At 48.9% G+C, this 22,685-nt stretch overlaps 1 protein-coding gene across 1 annotated transcript; it reads left to right on the top strand.

The window, feature by feature from the left end:
- The first annotated feature begins 10,797 nt into the window (after window positions 1-10,797).
- LOC120403470 (nucleolar protein 3-like) lies at window positions 10,798-21,810 on the top strand. The gene is made up of 3 exons (XM_039534541.1): window positions 10,798-11,094; window positions 15,833-16,134; window positions 19,854-21,810. Exons 2-3 carry the CDS (start codon window positions 15,852-15,854, stop codon window positions 20,255-20,257), a joined length of 687 nt encoding a protein of 228 aa, XP_039390475.1. The 5' UTR covers window positions 10,798-11,094; window positions 15,833-15,851; the 3' UTR covers window positions 20,258-21,810.
- The last annotated feature ends 875 nt before the right edge of the window (window positions 21,811-22,685 follow it).

The following is a 22,685-nucleotide window of genomic DNA, read 5'->3' on the forward strand; positions in this document are numbered from 1 at the left end:
CTAGCAAAAAGCCTACATTCCAGATGCATTTTCGTTTTTTGTTTTTAATAAAATTTACCATTTTTAAGAACAGGATTGGATTTTTGTGTCCTAAGAGGTTTGCGTATATGTTGTTAAATTAGCTTGTGGCAACAGCTGATTTCCTTTGTTTTCTTTCTCAGCTCTTCCCCGGAGGGGGATGAAAGGGCTTGAGGGTATCCCACAGGGAGGAATTCCCAAGTGCACTTTCCTGGGTTCAAAGGGGTTTTTTGCATTTGGGTGGTGGCAGCATCTACCCATCCAAGGTCAGAGTGAAACTGTAACCTTGGGAGTGTAATACCAGCCTGGAGTGGCCAGGATTAATTTTTAGAATCCTTGTGGGCCCCCACCTTCTGCACTCGAAGTGCCTGAGTGGGGAATCAGCCTTGACAGCAGTCATTCCATACCCCTAATAATTTTTGTTGCCCCTTTCTGAACCTTTTCCAAATCCAACACACCTTTTTTGAGATGGGGCAACCAAATCTGCACGCAGTATTCAAGATGTGGGCGTGCTGCGGATTTATACAGAGGCAACTTGATATTTTCTGTCTTAGGTGTCACAAGCAGTTGGTCCTTCCACCATCTGCAAAATGACTGGTCCTTACATGAGCAATATCATGTCCAACCCAACTAGGTCCAAGAAGTACAGATGGTAGTAACTAGCAAAAATGTCAATGAATTGTGGAATGTGAGACACGATTTGGAACTATGGTATCATCCTGTACCTAACCCCCCTGCCTAATAAAGTAGCCTGAGTGATGAGCTGGAGTCGAACTGAGTTTTTGGACCCCCAGAGAACTGGATGGAGCATTCTCCTGGAACTGGACGAGGTAGATAACCCAAGTAGAAAAAGATCTCAGAGGGAATCCTAGCACCCCCATTCGCTTCTGACTCGGTCGCATGCCAAACCTCAAGTCCAGACTCTCAACATATGCTACACCTAACTAGGGTAGAGGTGTCAAAAATAAATGTGTGTTCACATTGCTGGAGATAGAGTTAAGGTTTTGCATTAGAATGCGAGCTGGCAGAATGCGATGTGCAGATTGTCTCTTTTCATCTGTTGATCGTTCATGGGAGTTTGCTCTGGAAGTGCACCCAGGTGGCAAGAGCTTAACGTGACGTATGAGTGTTATGGTAAGTTAAGTCAACAATGGGGCCTTTAACTAGACATTTCCTTTTTTAATCCCTGGAATCGGGTGGGCGGGTTTTGCATTTAAGTGACCTCAGCTCCAAACAAGGGTTTCCATGGTAGGATCCTGGATTCAAATAGGAAATAAAATCAGCAGAGAGGATCTCTCCCAAATCCAGTTTCAGGAACAACCCTTAAAAGGAAAGGTAGAAAGGGTGAGCGAGGCTATCGATAGCCGAAGAGGAGAAATAAGTGAGGGAGGACAGCTAAGATATGAGGATACAGAAAAAGGCTGGCAAGGTTAACTTCAAACAGGAGATGAGGAACCAGGTTCTCCTTTTGATGACCCCAGTGTAAATCCAGATCGACCCCACCGACTTCAGTGGAAATAGGCAAGGGAGAAGGGAGTGAAGAGAGGACAGAGATCAGCTGCAGTACATCCAGACTGGAGAAATATGCATGGGGAAACAGAGGGAGGAATTTACCCATAAAGCCATGAGTTTGGATGGTACAGAGGACAAAATATATTAGACATGGAAGGAGACTTTAGTAGAAATTCCAATTAACTTTGGTTGGAGGGTGAGTGTTAGGACATAAACAACTGAGGCAGAGGAGGGGGCTAAAATCAGGAGTAGCGGGCTCCATTTTTGAACAGATCATGATTTAGAACAAAGAAAAGCTCATTTCTAACTCTGCCATTCCCCTCTTCGCTCACTGACAGAAGGAAGTTCAACACGCAGCTGAAGACGCCTGGCCAGGGTGACTCATAGCTGCAGCCAAACAAGAAATGTAGCAGCAGAAGAAATCAACTCTGGCCACGAAAACAAAAACAGCCCTTCTGAAAAGACAGTTCAGCTGGGGAACAGAGCAGCTGGGGACAGCACACAGACATTCCCATGGTGCAGTTGTAAAACAGCTGCAGATGCAGTAAGGAAGCAGCAAAAAGCTTCCCCTTTGGTAGCTGATACAGCAAAGTTCAGTGACCTCTAAAGAACAAAGTTTGTCTATGGGGCAGAAACTCCCTCTCCTTCCCCTATTCACACACCACTCATTGCTTTCTACTCAAGAACTCAGTTCCTGCTGCTGCCATGTCAGAGAAACCAGTACCATCCTGTCAAACCAATTGCAGACACACATGTTGAATACCACGAAAAAGGAACTGGGGTTGTGGCAGATCACAAATTGAATCTGAGCCAACAATGTGCTGCATTTACAGAAAAAGGCTAATACTCCGGAGTGCACTACCCGGCATGAGGTATGTAAGACACGGGAGGTGATTGTCCCGCTCTGTTCAGCTCTGGGGAGAGCTCAGCTGGAGAGCTGTGTCCAATTCCAGACACTACGCTTTAGGCAAGATGTGGACAAACTGGTCAGAGTGCAAAGGAGAGCAACAAACATGATCAGAGGGTTGGAAAACCTGACCTATGAGCAGAGATTAAAGTAAGCCAGTACGGGCCAGTACGCCATGCCAGACTGGACCGGCTTCCCCAGGCTGGCGATTTAAAGGGCCCAGGGCTCCCTGCAGCAGCCGGAGCCCTGGGCTCTTTAAATCACCTCCCGAGCCCTGCTGCCACTGCCCAGGGCCTCAGGAAGTGGGGCTCAGGCGGCGCTTTAAAGGGCCGGTGCTTCACTGCGGTAGTGGTGGCTGGAGCCCCGAGCCCTTTAAATCATCCCAGGGCTCCCAGACACCTCAGCAGGTGGTAGCTCCGGGGGTGATTTAAAGGCCCCGGGGCTCCCAGCTGCAGCCGGAACCCCAGGGCCTTTAAATCTTTAAAGGCCCCGCCTTTTCCGGTTAAGGCCCCGCCTCTTCCGTATGAGGCCCCGCCCCCACTCAGGACTCCGGCTTACCCGTACGTCCTTGAAGTTACTTTCACCCCGCCTATGAGGAAAGGTTGAAAACATTGGGCCTGTTCAGTCTAGAGGGGAGAAGGCTGCGGAGGGACCTGATAACTGTCTGCAGCTACGAAAAAGGTTGTTATCAAGAGGACAGTGATCAGCTGTTCTGCATGTCCACCGACAGCGGGACAACAAGGAATTGGCTTAATCTGCTGCAAGGAAATGTAGGTTAGATATCAGGGAAAACTTTCTAGCTAAGCTCGGGACCAGGTTTCCAAGCGGTTGTGGAATCCCTGGCAGTGGAGGGTTTTAAGAACAGGCTGGACAAACACCTGTCAGGCATGAGAGATGCGTCCAATAAGGCTGGGGAAAGCTGTGCCTCCCCAAACAGCCCTGCGTGGCCCCGCCCACGTTTCTCCGCAAAGCCCCATCCTGCTTTGCCCGTTCCCCCAGCCCAGGCAGGCTGTTCCTCTTCAGTGCTACTGGGGCTGGGGTAGCCAGGATGTGGGGGGCCTGGGGCTGCTGGGGCCGTGCTGCCATGTGCTTGGGGGGGCTGGAGGCACTGGGGCTGCCTGCCCTGTGCTTGGGGGAGCTAGAGGCACTGGGGCTGAGGGGCATGGGGAGGACAGCACATCGCCTGACCACCCGGTGCTCGGGGGCTGGGGGGGGGCTGCATGCCACCTGCCTGGCAGCCTGCCTGCTCCCCCTCCGTGTCCACAGAGCACCCCATGGGGATCAAACATGATGTTAATGGAGGGACTCCCTAGTAGGTAAGGCTGGAATAGCATTTACCTTGATCTAAAGCAGGCCAGGTGCTGGGATCAGTCCTCCCAGCAGACACCCCCATTGCTCTTCCATTAATCGGCTGCAGAATCTGCAGGGTGGCCGTTAACTCCTGTATTTATAATCGCCCACCCTGCCCCGGCACTTTGATTGGCTCAGCTCTCAGAGGGTGAGGGCTGCAAGGCTGCTTGCCCTTAATGAAAACTTCCTGTCCAGTTTGAGAACCAGTGACTGAGCATGTCCAAAATCAGCCACACCCTAATCCTGGATATTTCTGGGCCTTTCTAGCTACGTCTGCTGAGGATTCCAGCTAAAATCCATCTCACTTCCCTCTTTTCTTTGGACTTAAAAATCAAATGCTGTAGTGTAAAACATGTGGGTTACACATTATTAGCAGTATTACAGTAGCAGCTGGAGATTGGACCCCAAGGTGATGTGCACATTTAGTACTAGGAATATGGTAGCCCGCCCAAGATGGGTACCCCATTATGGTATGCATGTTATTAGCAGTATTACGGTAGCAGCAGGAGGGGACCCTGACTGAGACTGGCCTCTCATGATGAAGTGCACATTTATTAGTAGGATTATGGTAGCCAAATGGGATGGGGACCCATTATGACATGCAGGTGATTAGCAGTATTATGGAAGCAGCTGGAGGGGACCCACCCAAGACTGGGCTCTATTAGGAAGTGCACATTTATTAGTAGGATTGTGGTAGCCCAGCCCAGATGGGGAACTCATTAGGACTTGCACGTTATTAGCAGTATTAGGGTAGCGGTGCCTGGCCCTGGCTTTATTCTGTGTCCTGCTCTTCCTGTGTGTGAAAAGCAACAAGAGCGTCACAGCACCAGCCTGGACTCTGTCTGGGAAGCTCAGCCCTTAAAGACACATCTGCATTACAGATGGTAATACAGATACATCTCTTGGCATGCCACATCCCAGGTGCACCTCTTAACTACGAGACTTGGTCTGTATCCTTCATCAGAGGTTATAGAGATTGCTAATGGTCATTGTGAAAGCAGGATGAGATCACTGAGGTCAGCTGTTTAGTGCTGTATGGTGACATGGTCACGTTAATACCTTGGACTTTCTGTTAATTTCTCTCCACATTAATGCACCAGCCTGGAGTTAAAGTGCCCAAACCAGGTCAGCGCTTGCCCACAGAAGACTGGCTAGAAGGAGTGATCTCTGCATCCCCAAGGGATTAGGGCACTTAGGAGGCTGGAGACCAGTTTTCAGATCTCTGTCACAGCAGGGACTTAAACCCTGGTCTCTGACACCCCACCCGCATCCCCTAATCACCAGGCTAATGAAATAAGCAGCGGCGCAGGGACTCCAACCTGGGAGTCCCTCCTCTTTGGCAAGTGCCCTGGCCACTGGGTTAGGGAGTCAATTGCTCGTTCTGTAGCTGGCCCAATGGATATTTAATTAAGGAACAGCTGCACAGGAGAGACTCAGAGAGACCAGAATAAGCAACTGCCTGGTGGTCTCTGGAAGATGCTTTAGCCAACCACAAGTTACTGGGTTCAGTTCAGGGGGAATGGGGGGAATTTCTCCAGTTTAATCTAGACTAGATCTAATGGTCCCTTCTGGCCTTTGCTCTACAAACTCATCCCTGCTGACTAGTTTTGTGGTCTCGGCAAAGTGCGTTAGGATGTTACTTATACGCTCTGAGTTGGGGAAGGGGCTAACAGGAGTCCCAGCGATCACAGATAAGTTCAGGACTGTTCAGTATTTTATTAATGGCCCAGGATTACAGGGTGAACAGTGAGAGGGGAAATTTACTGATGCTACCAAATTATTTTGGTGTGGGAGGATTGTGAAGGGCTCCAGGCTAAAAGATGCAGGTAACTGGGTAACATGACGGCAGGTGAAATGCAGTGCAGAAAGGGTGAGGATGCACAGGGGAACAGGGTGACTAGACAGCAAGTGTGAAAAATCGTGATGGGGGTGGGGGGTAATAGGTTCCCATATAAGAAAAAGACCCCAAAATCGGGACTGTCCCTACAAAATCGGGACTGTCCCTACAAAATCGGGACATCTGGTCACCCTACAGGGGAAGGAACCGTTTCAATGGTGTGATAGGACAATATCAGAAAGCCAAACTAACAGAACTCCTGGCTAGAGCTCTAAGGAGAAACTCCATCTACAGGACACAAGAGGGAGCCATTGCCCCATCCAGCCATCCCCTTCCCCAACCCAAAGCAGAGACGGGCTATAAATAGGTTTGAAGATGGTAGATTATCATCAATAAATGTCAATTTCACCCTACAGGCACAAACCAGTGACAACATATTTCCATCCATAATCATCGACATTTACAAAGAGGCAAAGTACGAAAATTCCTGCCCGAGAGCTTATCAGAGTTTGATTTAAGGCTATTGACTTTGTACATTTTGACACGTGATGTTGACAATTTCTGTTTTAGTGGTTATAAAGCTTGATCTTTTTGCATCTCAACGTCTACTGTCTTCATATATTAACTGTCTGGCCCCTGCTGTTGTCTGACCCTCCCCCATAATACCCTCGCAACGATGAAAACTCCAATTGATAAAAATCACAGCAGAGCTTAAAAATAATCATGGATATTATCCATCAAAATTATTTTTAAAAATTCCAATTCTGCCAAGCTTACTTACAGTCGACGTCCCTTTTCCACATAAGAACATAAGAACGGCCATACCGGGTCAGACCAAAGGTCCATCTAGCCCAGTATCTGTCTACTGACAGTGGCCAATGCCGGTACCCCAGAGGGAGTGAACCTAACAGGCAATGATCAAGTGATCTCTCTCCTGCCATCTATCTCCATCCTCTGACAAACAGAGGCTAAGGACACCATTCCTTACCCATCCTGGCTAACAGCCATTAATGGACGTAACCACCATGAATTTATCCAGTTCCCTTTTAAACCCTGGTATAGTCCTAACCTTCACAACCTCCTCAGGCAAGGAGCTCCACAAGTTGACTCTGCGCTGCGTGAAGAAGAACTTCCTTTTATTTGTTTTAAACCTGCTGCCCATTCATTTCATTTGGTGACCCCTAGTTTCTTCATTTAATCACAACAGTTTATTCCATCTAGTTCCCTATTTTTCCCTCTACTATATCGGACAAGATAATATAGTATCTTAATATTTGATATCTATGCTTCAATTCAGTCATTCACAGACAGGGAAAAAGGGAAGTCTCTTCAATCAAGGCTGCAAATACTGACTTTCCTCAGGCTATTTAGGAAGTCTTAAGAAACCCCGCAATTAGACTTGTGAGGGTTTTTTTTTTTAATTCTTTCAGGCCTCTGTCCTGCCTTTTCTAAAAGGTCTTGATGGCTGAGCAATTCTTAAACAGCGTTGAGTGTTTGAATTTAAATAACAACAATAACTCAGCAAAATGTCAAATAATCGGCTCAATTGGGATTGTTTAATCAGAGATTATTAGTCAAAAATTAACACAGCAGATTACAGAAAGGAAAAGTATACATAAGAACGGCCGTACTGGGTCAGACCAATGGTCCATCTAGCCTAGTATCCTTTTTCTGACTGTGGCCTGTGCTACGTGCTTCAGAGGGAACAAACAGAACAGAGCAATTTCAAGCAACTCAGCCCCTGTTGTTCAGTCCCAGATTCTGGCAGTTGGAGGCTTAGGGACACCCAGAGCATGGGGTTGCATCCCTGACCATTTTAGCTAATAGCCATTGATGGACCTATCCTCCATGAACATAACTAATTCCTTTTTAAACCCAGTTATACTTTGGCCTTCACAACATCCTCCAGCAAGGAGTTCCACAGGTTGACTGTGCATTGTGTGAAGAAGTACTTCCTTTTGTTTGTTTTAAACCTGCTGCCTACTAATTTAAATCTGGTGACTCCTAATACTACTACTAATACAGTCATGATTTTATAGACCTCTACCACATTCCCCCTTAGTCTTCTTTTTTCCTAAGATGAACAGTCCTCATCTTTTTAATCTCTCCTCAAATGGTAGCTGTTCCATACCCCCTAATTATTTTTGGTTTCCTTCTCTCCTTCTCCTTTTCCAATTCTAATATATGTTTTGAGATGGTGCAACCAGAACTGCACACAGTATTCAAGGTGTGGGCATACCATGGATTTCTATAGAGGCAGTACGATATTTTCAGTTTTATTGTCTATCCTTTCCCTAATGGTTCCTAGCATTCTGGTCGCTTTTTTGGCTGCCGTTGCACTTTGGATCAATGTTTTCAGAAAACTATACTCAACCAGTCTGGGCAGCAGTTTAGCAGCACTGGATTCTTCCAGCTAGCTCCCAAAATATATCCCTTATATACTGGTGTAGAACAAAGATAATCCTTTCTCATGATTTGATTTGATTTTGAATCAATAAGCAAATAACAGCTGTAATTACTTAATTACCACTGGGAAAATTTGCAATCACAATTAGCTCTCAAGGCTTAGACATTAATCAGTAGATTACTGGTTAGCTGTTGCATTGATTTCAGAACACATCTGCTATACCAATTGTTCCTCGTCCATTTTGTCCATTATTAATCTTACCAATTACAATGCATTTATGTATACCCCTTATCAATTACACTATTTTGTCTATGACAACGCACTTCTATAGAAACAGGCATCCCTTTATAGACTATGCTGGTTTCCAGAAAAGAGACAAAGAAAATCACCTATGGACGGTGAACCTCTTTTCATGGTATCTGATCTACATAAATGATTGATTCATTCCAAGGCCAGAAGGGACCATTGTGATCATTAGTCTGACTTCCTGTGTAACACAGGCCAGAGAACTGCCCCCAAATAGTTCCCAGAGCAGATCTTTAGTAGAAACATCCAATCTTGATTTAGAAATTACCAGTAATGGAGACTCCACCATGACCCTGGGGAAATTGTTCCAATGGTTAATTACTCTCTCTGTTAAAAATCTACGGCTTATTTCTGGTCCAAATTTTTCTAGCTTCAACTTCCAGCCATTGGATTGTGTTAGACCGTTCTCTGCTAGATTGAACAGCCCATTATTAAATATTTGTTCCCCCTGTAGATACGTATAGACTGTGATCAACTCACCCCTTAACCTTCTCTTCGTGAAGCTAAATCAATGGAGCTCTTTGAGTCGGTCACTATAAAGCAGGTTTTCTAATCCTTTGATAATTCTCATGGCTCTTCTCTGACCTCTCTCCAATTTATCAACTGATAAGCTAACGGCATCTGTTCAACCATCCATTATTTTATCAGCTGCAAAAGATCTCTGTGAACAAGTCATTATGACAGGAAACATTGGTTAGAGCAATTTCCTGATCAGCAAAACACATCTTGCAATAGATTATTTTAATTAACCACAGGAAACACCAGCCACATACCAATGACAAGTGACCCTTTCCTTGGTATCTGGACCAGGTTAGCTAAAATTCAGTTTAGGTTCATCTGAAATACAACAAATTATAAACGCAAGGCATGCTGGGACTTTGGTTCACCTACAAAGAACACAAAGGTTGATGGGACTTGTTGTAGGAGCAGCAGTGAGCTGTATGCTCTGTACAATCTGTATGTTCAGAAAGTCTGTTACACTCCCCTCATCCCCCTATTGGCTCCTCTCCCTCTCTGACTACCTGTGAAGTGGCTTTCCCCCTTCCCCGCCCTCCTGGAACGCTTGTGGGATGAATGGGCTGGTTGAGCAGCTGGACGATCAGAAGAGCTCCCAAGTAGACAAGGTGCGACTCTAATTAGGCAGCGCTCACACACCCAATGCATGGACACTGCTCGAGGTGGAGTGTGACCAACCAGAGGCGGCCAAGTCATCTCTAGTCTCAGGCCATGAGGAGCATGTCCGTAAAAGGGGAAGGGGCCATGTGCTCGGCAGTGCACTCACAAGCTTGTACCTCCCATGAAGGTCCTTTGCCCAGACCACCTGGCCAGTGGTTTACCGCGTTGCAATCCATCGTGCCTCGGGAAGACTCACCTTCATCACACCATCCATCGCTGCACTGTGGGACACTTACCTTGAAGGATCCTGACATCTCCAGTGCCGTGCCTGTCCTGGGAGCATGAGTATGTGAGTGTGACACACACACACACACACACCCTTCTTTTGAGCTTAGCTATCAGTATAATAAACATGCTGCTTTCTGCCAAACTCTGGTGGGTCATTAGTCCTCCCTAAGCTTACCAGCTGGCCCAATTTCGGGTAACAGGACTCTGGTTTATTTACTAGGAATAAAGAACAGGAGTCCTTGTGGCACCTTAGAGACTAACAAATTGATCTGAGCATAAGCTTTCGTGGGCTACAGCCCACTTCATCGGATGCACAGAATGGATCATACAGGAAGACGATATATACACGTACAGAGAATATGAAAAGGTGGAAGTTGTCCTACCCACTCTAAGAGGCTAATTAATTAAGATGAGCTATTGTCAGCAGGAGAAAAAAAAACATTTGTCTCTAAGGTGCCACGAGTACTCCTGTTCTTTTTGCGGATACAGACTAATGCGGCTGCCACTCCGAAAGCTGTTACTAAGAATAGTGCTCATTCATCATTTGGAGACCTCGGTAATTACACTAAGAATAAAAGTGGTGTTACGTTGCCATCATCCACCAAGAGTGTTTGATGTTTTTTATCTAACTTCTCCATATGTCTGCTGGGAACTTATTACTTAGGACCAGATGCTAAAGATATTTAAGCTCCTAACGTTGCAAATAGGCTCCTAGACGAAGATCCTGACAGTGAAAGGTGTTTTAGATGCCAGTGGTATTTAGGTCCCTAGTTTTAGTGTGGCCGCACCCAAATGAGCCGATCCAAAACAGCCCACGTGTGATGGAGGGAGCGGAAAACCAACTGCCCTCCCCCGTCCACCTCACGCAGCTGGCCTAGGCCTGCCAGCCATGCTGTGTGATGAAGGGCAGGCCAGCACGGCAGTGAATGCTGTGACCTCAGCTCACACCACCTCCATTTCATCTTGGCTCATCCCCGGCCAGACACAAATAGCAGCAGGTTCTGTGCCAAGCGTCACGTGAGAGGAGGAGGATGCAAAGTGTCTCTGGGTTGTGACTTCTCTTGCCCTGATTTCCCAGATGCCCAGAGAGAAGCCAGCCATGCCCCTGTCCCCATAGCCGGCTCACAACCCCTGCCTGACTCAGCTATTCTGCTACCGAAAGCAGAGCAGATTCCTCCCTGGAAGACAAGATCTAGAGAGCAACTCGGCTTTTCTGCTGTATGAAACAGAGCCAAGACCATGCTGCAGAACGGGATCGCTCGCCTAGAGTGACTCTGCATTTCTGCTCTGTAACGCACAGCAGACACCTCGCTGGGAGGTGGGATCTCTCTCGACTCTCGCAGACCCTGGCAGGTAGGTGCTACTTTTCAATAAACACTTGAGCCTCCTTCTGGCTAAACATTTCATCGGCCAGATCCGGAGCTGCCCGCTGCTCTTTTCCTCACGTCTTACGCAGACTGGGTTTGGCCAAGCAGAAGCAGAGCTAGGATGGGGGGACTGGCCTCTATGATGATCTATTTTTTTTGAGAGTCATAGAGTTTAAGGCAGGGGTGGGCAAACTTTTTGGCCTGAGGACCACATCGGGGTTCTGAAACCGGGTAGGGAAGGCTGTGCGTCCCCAAACAGCCTGGCCCCTGCCCCCTATTTGCCCCCTCCCACTTCCTGCCCCCCTCAGAATCCCCGACCCATCCAACCACCCCACCCCCCGCTCCCTGTCCCCTGACTGCCAAGACCCCTATCCACACCCCCATCCCCTGACAGGCCCCCTGAGACTCCCACCTCCATCCAACTGCCCCCTGCTCCTTTTCCCATGACCACTCCTTCCCAGGATCTCCCACCCCCGGGACCCCATCCCCATCCAACCCCCCCGCTCTCTGTCCCCAGGCTGCCCAGACACCTGTCCACACCCCTGCCCCCTGACAGGCCCCTTGGGACACCCACCCCCATCCAACTGCTCCCTGCTCCCTGTCCCCTGACTGCCCCCGGGACCCCCTGCCCCTTATCCAACCCCGCCGCACTGCACAGCCATAGCCAGCCACGCCGCCACGCTTCCCAGCAGGAGCGGCGGGCCAGAGCGCTGGTGGCACAGTGAGCTGAGGCTGCAGGGGACGGGGGACAGCAGGAAGGGGCTGGGGGTTAGCCTCCCCGGCCAGGAGCTCAGGGGCCAGGCAGGACGGTCCCACGGGCCGGATGTGGCTTGTGGGCTGGAGTTTGCCCACCTCTGGTTTAAGGTCAAAAGGGGTCGTTATGATCAGCCAGTCTGGCATCCTGTCTAGCACCGGCCAGGGAATTTAATGCAGGCCATGCATCAGCACTGAGTCCAGTGATCATCATGGAAAGGCCCAAGTGAAACACGCACGTATATTTCACTCTGCTCTGAAATAGGAGTATGGCTTTTCCAGCTCTTGCCTCTAAATCTTACCTCCCCAGTATCAGAAATAGGAGGAAGCACCCAGGACTGACTTGGCTAGCCAAGCTGGTAGCCACCTGGCAAAAGCAGTAACCCCTACATTTCTCCTCTGAGATGGTGGCTAGAGAAAGGAGCAGCTGCACTGCTGTTTTGAAGGTGTTTTGGGGGTGAACAATTTTCTGAGCACCTAACTTGGAAAGAGAAAAGGCCCCAGAGCTGCAGTTACATTTTGGCAACATTATCTGAACTGGCCCTGACCCCTTCCTTGCACGGGCTAAGATGGGGTCATCAGTAGGCAGCCCGTGTGGTCCAAACCCGGACCGCCAGAGACTTTTCAGCAGACCACAGGATGTGCCAGGACTCAGGGCTTCAGCCCCGCCTGGAATCCCACCAGGACTCGGGGCTTCAGAGGGAAGCCAGACACGCTTTGTTCCAGCCCTTCCTGTCCCGGTGTAGATTTGGGATTGCAGAGAACGGAGAAGAGCTCACCCTGCACCAGCGAATCTTACAGGCATGAGAGTTGCTGGCTGCCTCCCTCCTTGTTTTCCCATCCCTCAGTCAGCAGTTTTAGGGGCAGCACGCAGCTGGTAGCTGGCCCTGACAGGAATGGAAAATTACTCCGACCGGGGAGAAGCATCTGAACCACTCATCAGGATCAGCAAAGCCCCAGCACAGCAACCAAAGGCTACCTGTGACCCAGCCTCCATGAAGACATTGGCTCATAGGCTACAAAGGGTTAAGCAGAGCAACAGCTAGGACACAGAGACCAATGGGTAGGTGAGATTGCTCCCAGTGCAGGATGGGAAGATGAGAGGGGGTGAAGCATTCTTCTCTTGTGGAACCAGAGGCCACTGGACAGGAGGGGCACCTGCCATCACTGCTTGGGGAGGATCTGAGGGGGAAGCGCCTGCACCCATGGGTCCCTAAGGCAATCAGGTGCTGGGGTCATCCAGGCCACTGGGTGGGTGGAGCACCCACCAAGACTGGGTGGGGCGCGGTCACCAGTAGGCATGGAACTGCAGGATGGAGATGTTAGTGCCTGGGTGAGAATCCACCACAAGTTGGGAGCCCTCTGGGAGGGTTGTGGGTTTGCAAACACAGATCAGAGAAATCACCAAGCAAGAGAAGGTTTCCAGGGGCTTCTGACTCTGTAGTGAAAGGATGAAGAGTTCATGTGTACGAAGTGTTGTTTTCTTTCAGGCTCGGATACGTATGTTAAAGAAACCACAAAAGGCTGAAAAGTTTTTAATATATTATCTACATACAGCGATGCCTATAATAACTGCATTTGACAATACTCATTCAAAACTTAAAACAGTATTTTAATGCTAACATTTGCAACTATTTAACATTTTCTCAAAGGCTTAGCTGTCATTTATTACATCTTTCTTGGAGGGTTTTTTTTTAGGTTATATAGTGGTTTGATTTTATTTTTCATTTAATGCACTAAAAATATAAGCAATAGGCCCTGGGTATATTTCACAGCATTGTACATGTTCCTTGAATATGGGCACTTGCAGTGTGAAAAACATTTATCTGGAGTCCAGAGCTTGAGTGTATCTTGACCAGAAATCTGGACCATGACAAAAAGTAATTGATTCCCCTGGACTAAGAGCTGAAGTCTCGGCCCAGATACCTGTGAAGTGACAGAACTGTGACCAGTTCCACCCCGTAGACACTCCAGCTAGAGCTAGGAAGAATTTGTCATATGAAACTTACTCTGGCAAAAAACGCAGATTCAGCAACAACAAAACAGTTTATAAATTTATGTAAAAGCAGCAAAGAGTCCTGTGGCACCTTATAGACTAACAGAAGTTTTGGAGCATGAGCTTTCGTGGGTGAATACCCACTTCGTCGGATGCATGTAGATGCATGTTTTGAAGCATGAGCTTTCACCCACGAAAGCGCATGCTCCAAAGCTTCTGTTAGTCTATAAGGTGCCACAGGACTCTTTGCTGCTTTTACAGATCCAGACTAACATGGCTACCCCTCTGATACTATAAATTTATGTTGATTTCACTGAATTGTTTTGGTTTAAACTCTAAAAACACATTCCAAAAACCCAAAACATTTAAACTGTAACATTTCTGGTTCCAAACGTTTCAATTCATCAGTTTGAAATGATTGTTTCAAAAAGTCCTTTAATTTTGTTTGGAAAACAACAACAACAATCAAAAGCATTTAAAAACGCTCAAAATGGAACAAATGTTTGTTTTTTCAGGTCAAACAAAATATTTCCTTTGACCCAGTTTTTTTATTTCTATTTTTTTGAATTGCCAACGAACCAAAACATCTTTTCTTTGCCCAGTTCAGATAGGGGAACCATTCTGCTTACAAGAAGAAATGGAGGAATCTGGTGAATCTCACAGATTGTTTAACAGCTGGACACACGTGAGGCCTCAGCTGGAAAACTGTGTCCAGTTTTAGGCCCTGCACTTTAAAAAAGATGTGGCCAAACTGGAGAGAGTGCAAAGGAGGGCAACAAACATGAGAAGAGAACAAAACCTATGAGGAAAGGTCAAAAGACCTGGGCATGTTTAGTTTAGAGAAGAGAAAGCAGAGGAGGGACCTGATAACCATCTTCAAATATTTACAAGACTGTTCGAAAGAGCACAGTGATCAGTTTTTCTCCATGTCCGCTGAAAATAGGACAAGCAGTAATGGGCTTAATCTGCAGCAAGGGAGATTTAGGTTAAATATTAGGAAACACTTTCTAACTGTGCGAGCAGTGAAGCTCTGGAACAGGCTTCCGAGGTAGGTTGTGGAATCCCCACTGCTGGAGGTTTCTAATAACGGGTTGGACAAAAACCAGTCACTGATGTCAACACCATCAGGGGCTTGTTCACCTGCACATCTACCAATGTGATCTATGCCATCGTGTGCCAGCAATGCCCCTCTGCCACGTACATTGGCCAAACCGGACAGTCTCTACACAAAAGAATAAATGGACACAAATCAGACATCAAGAATTATAACACTCAAAAACCAGTAGGAGAACACTTCAACCTCCCTGGTCACTCAGTAACAGACCTAAAAGTGGCAATTCTTCAATAAATAAAACTTCAAAAACAGACTCCAACGTGAAACTGCAGAACTGGAATTAATTTGCAAACTGGACACCATCAGATTAGGCCTAAATAAAGACTGGGAGTGGTTGGGTCATTACAAAACCTAAACCTAATTTCTCCAATACTAATTTTCCCCTACTGTTACTCACACCTTCTTGTCAACTGTCTGAAATGGGCCACTCCCATTACCACTTCAAAAGTTATTTTTCCTCCCTAGGTATCCTGCTGTTAATTGAATTGTCTCGTTAGAGTGACCTCACACTTGGTAAAGGCAACTCCCGTCTTTTCATGTATTTATACCTGCTCCTGTATTTTCCACTCCATGCATCTGATGAAGTGGGTTCTAGCCCATGAAAGCTTATGCCCAAATACATTTCTTAGTCTCTAAGGTGCCACAAGGACTCCTCATTGTTTTTGCTGATACAGACTAACACGGCTACCGCTCTGAAACCTAATCTCCTAGGTTTACTTGGTCCTGCCTCAGCACAGGGGGGCCAGACTAGATGACCTCTCGAAGTCCCTTCCAGCCCGGCATTTCTGTGATTCTAACCCTAGCACCGTCTCTATCTCTAGTTCTTGCATCTCATGTCATTTTATTATTAAATCATTCCAGAGCCTGTGATTCGGTAGCAATGGCCACTGGCGACAAATACACGATGATACGCACCAAACGCAAAGAGCTGATAGGAATCATTCAGAGAGACCCCGAGAGCGTCTTGGATGAGTTACTAGTCCAGTCCGTCATCACAGAGGAGGAGTACGACAGCGTGAACCAGCTACAAGACAAAGTGGCCAGAATTAGGAAATTGCTGATTTACATACAGAAAAGGGGGGAGTCGACCTGCCGAGACTTTCTGGAGTGTTTAGAAATCTTATTCCCAGGCACAAATCGGCTTTTGCAACCTTCGGAATATGGTAAGTTGCATCTCAAGCATAAGCGCTGACTTTCTAGCAGAACTGTCATATTGGGCTAGATTTATAGTCTGACCCAGGAGTGTCGGAAGTCCCCTAAAGGGGGGAGGGGCCATAAGTGCCCAAACTGTGGCCCCGCCCCCAAGCCCTGCCCCAGCCCCGCCTCATCTCTCTGAACCCCAGCCCTGGCACCACCCATTCCCACCAAGGCCCCGCCCTCACACTGCCCCTTCTGCCTCAGCCCTCACCCTCATGCCGCCCCCGTGCCTGGGGCCCAGGTCCTGCACCCCCTCTTCCCCCCTCAAGACCCCACCCCCCACTTGCTCCTCTCCACCCCCTCCCTCCCTCACGCGCCCTCCCGGGGGGTGAAAAGTCGTATGGCGTAGTCCTTTCACTTTTAACAGCCGGGGGGGGGGGGTGGATGGCCCCCTGGCCTTCCCTGTTCTGGTGCCCCTGGCCTGACCTCAAAAAGTAGTTAAAGAGGCTGTTTTTTCTCCTTAAGAGAGGGGGGGCTGATTGATTTAGCACATTAGTTTTATTTATTTAAATGAGTTTAACAGATTATATGAATTTTAGGTCACAACATAGGTTGTCAACTTCAAAGTTAGGTTTAAACAAATGTATTTTAAGAAAAAAAATTACTTTTATTATTAATTTATATTTCTTAATATAATCATCATTATTATTTGTATTTTTGGAGGGCCTGGGCGTTCCAGGCATGGGCCAGCTCCCCAGTGTGCCAGGCAATTAGGGTGACCAGATGTCCCGGTTTTATAGGGACCATCCTGATTCTTGAGTCTTTTTCTTATATAGGTTCCTATTACCCCCCACCCCCCGTCCTGATTTTTCACATTTGCTGTCTGGTCACCCTACAGGCACTGCACAGTCTCACGGTTTATTGTTTGTGGTGTGGTCATCTGCCGGAATGGCGACCTAGCGTTTCTGTGCCGTGAATGAAGCCAGAGCATCGCCATTGGGCAGGTGGAGGAACGTGCCAAAGGGGCTGATCAAAGGAATCCCTCTGCCAAATGGTGCTCGGAGAGGGGAACCATACGGGCTTAGCAACATAGAGGACAGGCACAGGCGGCAGATATCATAGGCCAGGGCAGGCTAAACCTTCCCTGACCCACATTGCACCCGAGGCCCCGCTCTCCCTTTGTACCTGAAGCCAACGGAGCCAGGGGCGGCCCGGGGTGGTGCTGGGGCCAGCTGGGGAGCGGGCCAGCTGCTCGGGAGAGCCCTGGAGCCGGCCCGGCGCTGGGAGGGGCGGGGGGGTAACTCAGCCCAGTGCTGGGGCCAGCCTGGCGCTTGGGGGGGCACCTGGGGTGGGCGGGCTGTGGCTCCTTTGGCCGTGCGGGGGGACCGCTTGGGGCTGTGGCAGGCGGGGGTGCGGGCAGGCTCGCCTCCCTGAAGAGGGGATTCTCCCACCGCTCGTGGGCGCAGGAATGGCCCGGACCAGACTGGGGTGGGAGCCCCTCACGGCGACAGAGAAGTGACTAGCAAACGCCTGTTCAACACCAATGAGGCCCAACCTCGAGGCTTGCGCTGCCTGGGGGGGTGCGGGGGGAGCTTCAAAGGGGAAAACCTGCCACAGGAAGGGGCGGTGAACTGGGAGAAGCTGCCCCGCCTCAGAGAGCCAAGAGGGAGACAGCACCCAGCCTCGCTGTGCCAGCAGCAGGCCCCGGCCTCGCGGCCGCGTGTCCCCTCCCCAAGGAAGGGCTGAAGGTGTCGACTAAGCCCAAAGGCCTGGCCCCGGCAGCCGGCCTGAGCTCCGGGTCACCCTGGCTTCTTTTCCATTCCCCACAGACTCCTCTCTCCCATAAGGGAAGAGAGAGGGGAGAGGACTTTCCTTTTCTGTTTGTTTGCTCCCAGAACCCCTTGGGCGTCTGCCAGGGTGGGGGAGAAAGAGACGATACAAGGACCTGAAGTGGGGTCTGTGGGGGACTTTAGGGGACTCTGCCCCCCCACAGGGCCCTAAACGACAGCAGATGAAATGGGAAGCTGCTGCACACACACAATACAAAAAGCCGGCCCCCAAGAGTTTACAATCTCTTGTCACGCCGTCCTCAGGGTGCCCTTAACCGTAAGCCACAGTGTCTCTTCTCTGCCTCAGCTTTGCTGGCGCTTAAACTGTGTGTCAGCTCCCTGCCGCACCAGCCCGTCCGCTCCACCACAAACTCCTCGAGACTCAGCTAGTCTTAACCTTGCCTTGCAGGTGACGTTTAATTAATCCCAATTCCTGAGTTCCATAGAGACGTCTCTCGGCAGCATCCGGTCCCCGTCACGGGACACTCACAGAAATTATTAAATCCGCTGTCTCCAAAGGGAGAGCGAGCACACGCACAAAGCAGGACACGCACCCGTTTTACTTTCATACCCAGTGCTGAGATGGTTCGTAGCAAAACTAAGCATGAGTTCCTTAAGGAAGAGCAGAGACTGAAGTGATACTAAGCAAGAGCGGAAGTTACAAACAAAACGAAAGTAACAGGCTTTCTAGTGACTCAAACTTCACTTGAGCACGTTCCAATCTTCGCCTCGGCAGCTTTCTCACTTGCATCGAGTTACCAGCATCGCCAGCCCCTCAGGAGCCGCTGGTCACAGAATCAGAGGGCATTGATCCCTTTATCCCAAGTGATGGATACCCGCGGAGTCCCCCGTTCTTCCCTTTCACCGCCCAGAATGCCTTTGAGATGAACTCTGTGAACAGTTCCTCTGCCCGGCTGCTGCTGCTTCCAGGTGCAGGCAGCACGCCCCTTCTTGCACCTCCGGCCCATTGGCTCTCTCAACTGGCTTGATCGCTTCGTTTATCTTAGATGCCAATGTCCTTCTATTGCCCTGTGCTTGTGATCCAGCCCTGCCGTTTTTCTTGATCCACATTCCTTTCTCAAGGGCAGGTTTATTTCTCAGATGCCGTCCCCAGTGGCAGATTAGCCACTGGGCTGATGGGGCCTGCGCTCAGAGGCCCCAGAAACAATCTGCCACCAGGCGGCAGAAACCCGGAGCCCCGTCAGGAGCACCGGGCTGGCGGGCAGGGCAGGGGACGCCCCCGCACCCCGACTCCACTCCCCGGCAGAAGCGCCAGGCGCGCGAAACCCCGGCTGTGGCACTGGGACTGGAGGAGTTCTTGCTCGCTGCTGTGGCCCCGGGGCCACGGCTGGGGGGACAGAGCTTCTCCGGTCTAGGGTGGGGCAGAAAGGAGCAAATGGGCTGCTGTGGGGGGATGGAAATAGGCGAGATCATAGGTGGAACAGGGGCATGGGCGGGGGGGGAAGGGTCAGAATGGGGTGGGGCTGTGGGCAGGGCCACAGGCGGAAAGGGTGGGAGAGGCCCCCCACTTGGTCTCCAGGAAACCTTAATCCGCCTCTGGCCTTCACAACGTGTATTAAGATTATACATACATCTCTATATACAACCCCTACATCCTGACTCTCACCAGCGAGTCACCAGTTTTTATATGATACTTTACAAGACACTGTTTGGCGAAATATTTTCACAATATCGAGTGGGCTGCACCCTTCGCCAGTTGGCATAATGGGGCGGTTAGAATCACACCTATGTAAATACTCTCAAACTTCACGTAACTTTTGTCTGGGAATTTCCTAGAGCTGTGTGCTGCACCGTTCATTAAGCAGGTTATATGAGTGTATGGAGATAAATGAAGCAAACGAAGACAATTAGCAACTAATACCGTTCACTTATTCCTCCTCTGTTTTTCTCGGTAGACTTTTTCAACCCAGAGCGAGATTCACGCACTGTGCGAGACCCAGAACCAAGGGAGAGAGATTTTTTCAATCCAGAGCACCATACAGAGCTGAAGGATGAAGATGGTTTCAATCCAGAGCAGGAATCGGAAACTCAGCGAGACCCAGAGCCAGAGGAGAAAGATGGTTTCAATCCAGAGCCCGATCCACAGCTGGAGGAGGAAGACGGTTCAAATCCAGAGAAGGAATCAGACATTGAGCCAGACCCGGAGACGGGTGGTTCCGATTTGGAGCAGGAATCGGAGACTCGGCGAGATCAAGAGCCCGAGGAGGAAGATGGCTCAAATCCAGAGCCAGAATTAGAGACGGAACCAGACCCTGAGCCAGAAGGTTCAAATTCAGAGCAGGAATCGGATACTCAGTGAGATCTAGACCCTGGTGGGAAAAAAACCATCTCTCAAAAGGTACATCCTCATAGGTGATTCATTCTATATCCATAGAGTCCAATTTTGACTGCCATGGGCTGCCCTTAGAGTTCCAACCGCTTATAACCATTAATTCACTCCAAGAGGCCACCGATGGAGAAGAGCAATTCCCTCGCTGTTGCCAGGATTGCGTTGTTAACTAGAAGGGGGATCCCTGCGTAGCGCCGTGCATGATCATAGCAGCACCGCGATTTCTTCATCCATCGGGACGTGGGGTCTGGGAACGTCCCTCGGGAAACCGCAGATGGGCTGGCCGAAATTTCCTGGTATTTCCCTGCTGGGAGGGAGAAATCAAATGCACCCGTGTGAACTATCCCATCCAGTGCAAATGGTCAGGGCGCCGGCAGGAGAACTGGGAGGCCGCAACCATTTCTCTAATTGTGGCTCTTGCAACTGGCATCTAAGCCTTTGTCACTTTGCTGTTAGACCCGGTCGGACACGGCAGCTGGCGCAGAATTCAGCAGCTAAGCAAGGTGTCATTTCACGAGCCAAACCTGTGACCCATAATGGCTGCCAATTGGTTCCCAGATTGACTTGAAGATCTTGGTTAAACTGCCAGGTGGCGTAAGACCTACCTATTAATAGCTGCTTCTCTCGCTGTGATATCTGCTGTCATGTCCACCCTCTGCCTAGGTCCTTTCTCACCCACTGAGCTGGGAAGCTCAGACGCATTCTGCAGTGGTTCCCTCGCTTGTCCAACGGTGGTGAATCTTTCCTCTCCAGGGCCTCGCTCTTATCTCTTCTTCTCGCTGCTTCCTTATATTTTACCATCACTCCCTAGATGCAGCCCCCTTGCACTTTCTTCACTGGATGCCAATGGCCAAAATACTCATTTTATTAGCCCCATCGGAAGCCCTTCACCATCCAGCCCACCCCAAAAAATTGGGTGACGCTGGACAATTTCCCCATCTCCCGCTTCATCCCATTATTCTCAGCCTGTAATAAATATAGGGAATAACTCCAGCCCTGGTACCGATCCCATCCCTCCTACACACTCTGATGGAGGTGGAGTTGCATCTTCAAACCAGTTTGATTATTTGCACTCACTGCTCCTACGGAGGGCAGGGAGGGGTCGAGGACGAGCTCCAGAACTTTTCAATGCACAGTGGCATTGTCAGGAACTATTAGGAAAGAGAGAGAAAAATAAGACAGAAAAATATCATCATGCCACTGCACAAATCCATGGGTTCAGAAAAGAGCAACCAAGATGATCAAGGGTATGGAACAGCTTCCACACGAGGAGAGACTACAACGATTAGAGCTGTTCATCTTACAAACCAGACGACTAAAGGGGGATATGATGGAGGTCTATAAAATAAGGAACAGATGGGAAAAGGGAACAGAGAAGTGTTATTTACCTTTTCCTACAACACAAGAACCAGGGGTCACCCGAGGAAATTAACAGGCAGCAGGTTTAATACAAACAGGAGCAAGTACTTTTCCCACGCAACACACAATTAACCTGTGGAACTCATTGCCACAGGATGTTGTGATGGCCAAAAGTGTAACCTGAGTTAATTTAAAAAAACAACTGGATAAGTTCATGGAGGACAGGTCCATCAATGGTTATTAGCCAAGTTGGGCGGGGACACAATCCCGTGCTTAGAGCCACCCTAAACGTGTGACTGCAAGAAGCCAGGAGTGGAAGACAGAGGTGGATCACTCCATAGTTGCCTTATTCTGTTCTCTCCACGAAGCTCTGTTACTGGCCACCATCAGAGACAGGATACCGGGCTAGATGGACCTTTGGTCTGACCCACTAAGGCAACTCCTATGTTTCTTATGTAACCTCCCTCCTCTGATGGGTGCAAACCTTCTTCTGATCTCCTGCCTCAGTTTATTCCTGGCCAGTTTATCCCCATTTGTTCTTGGGCCAAAATTATCTTTGAGCTTCAGTAGCTCTTCTCTCTCCCTGGTGTTTGACTCACTGAGTATGGGATTTCCAGGGCAGTATGTTGGAGAAAACAATTTCAACACATTTCTCCATTGTCAAAAGAGCTGGGGTGGAAAGCCAACAAGGCTGAATGGATCTAACTGTGAAACAACGGCACAGCCATCAGAGGGGCATTATCTTAGGGCGTGTGTACATGGGGAAAATAATTCAGATTAAGGTAGGGTGTGAATTTAAAAGCAGAATAGCTATTCCTTATTAACTCCATGTGTGGACACACTTATTCTGGAATAAGGTACCCTTGTTCCAGAAGAAGCATACTCCCACATGGAGTGAATCTGGAATAGTTAATCAGGAATAACTCCATGTGTAGACAAGCCGTAAATCCACATGGGGAGCGATTTAGGAATAGCTATTGAGGTTAATGTTCCCATATACACAAGCACTCAGATGCTTTCCTTATCTGGAGTTAACTGG

Source organism: Mauremys reevesii, linkage group 4 (assembly GCF_016161935.1).
Source record: "Mauremys reevesii isolate NIE-2019 linkage group 4, ASM1616193v1, whole genome shotgun sequence".
Taxonomy (NCBI): domain Eukaryota; kingdom Metazoa; phylum Chordata; order Testudines; family Geoemydidae; genus Mauremys; species Mauremys reevesii.

Excerpts from the sequence above, each read along its gene's own strand:
- LOC120403470 (XM_039534541.1), top strand. The coding sequence starts at position 15,852 with ATGGCCACTGGCGACAAATACACGATGATACGCACCAAACGCAAAGAG. Across the intron at positions 16,135-19,853 it reads TTTGCAACCTTCGGAATATG|ACTTTTTCAACCCAGAGCGA; the intron begins GTAAGTTGCATC and ends TTTTCTCGGTAG.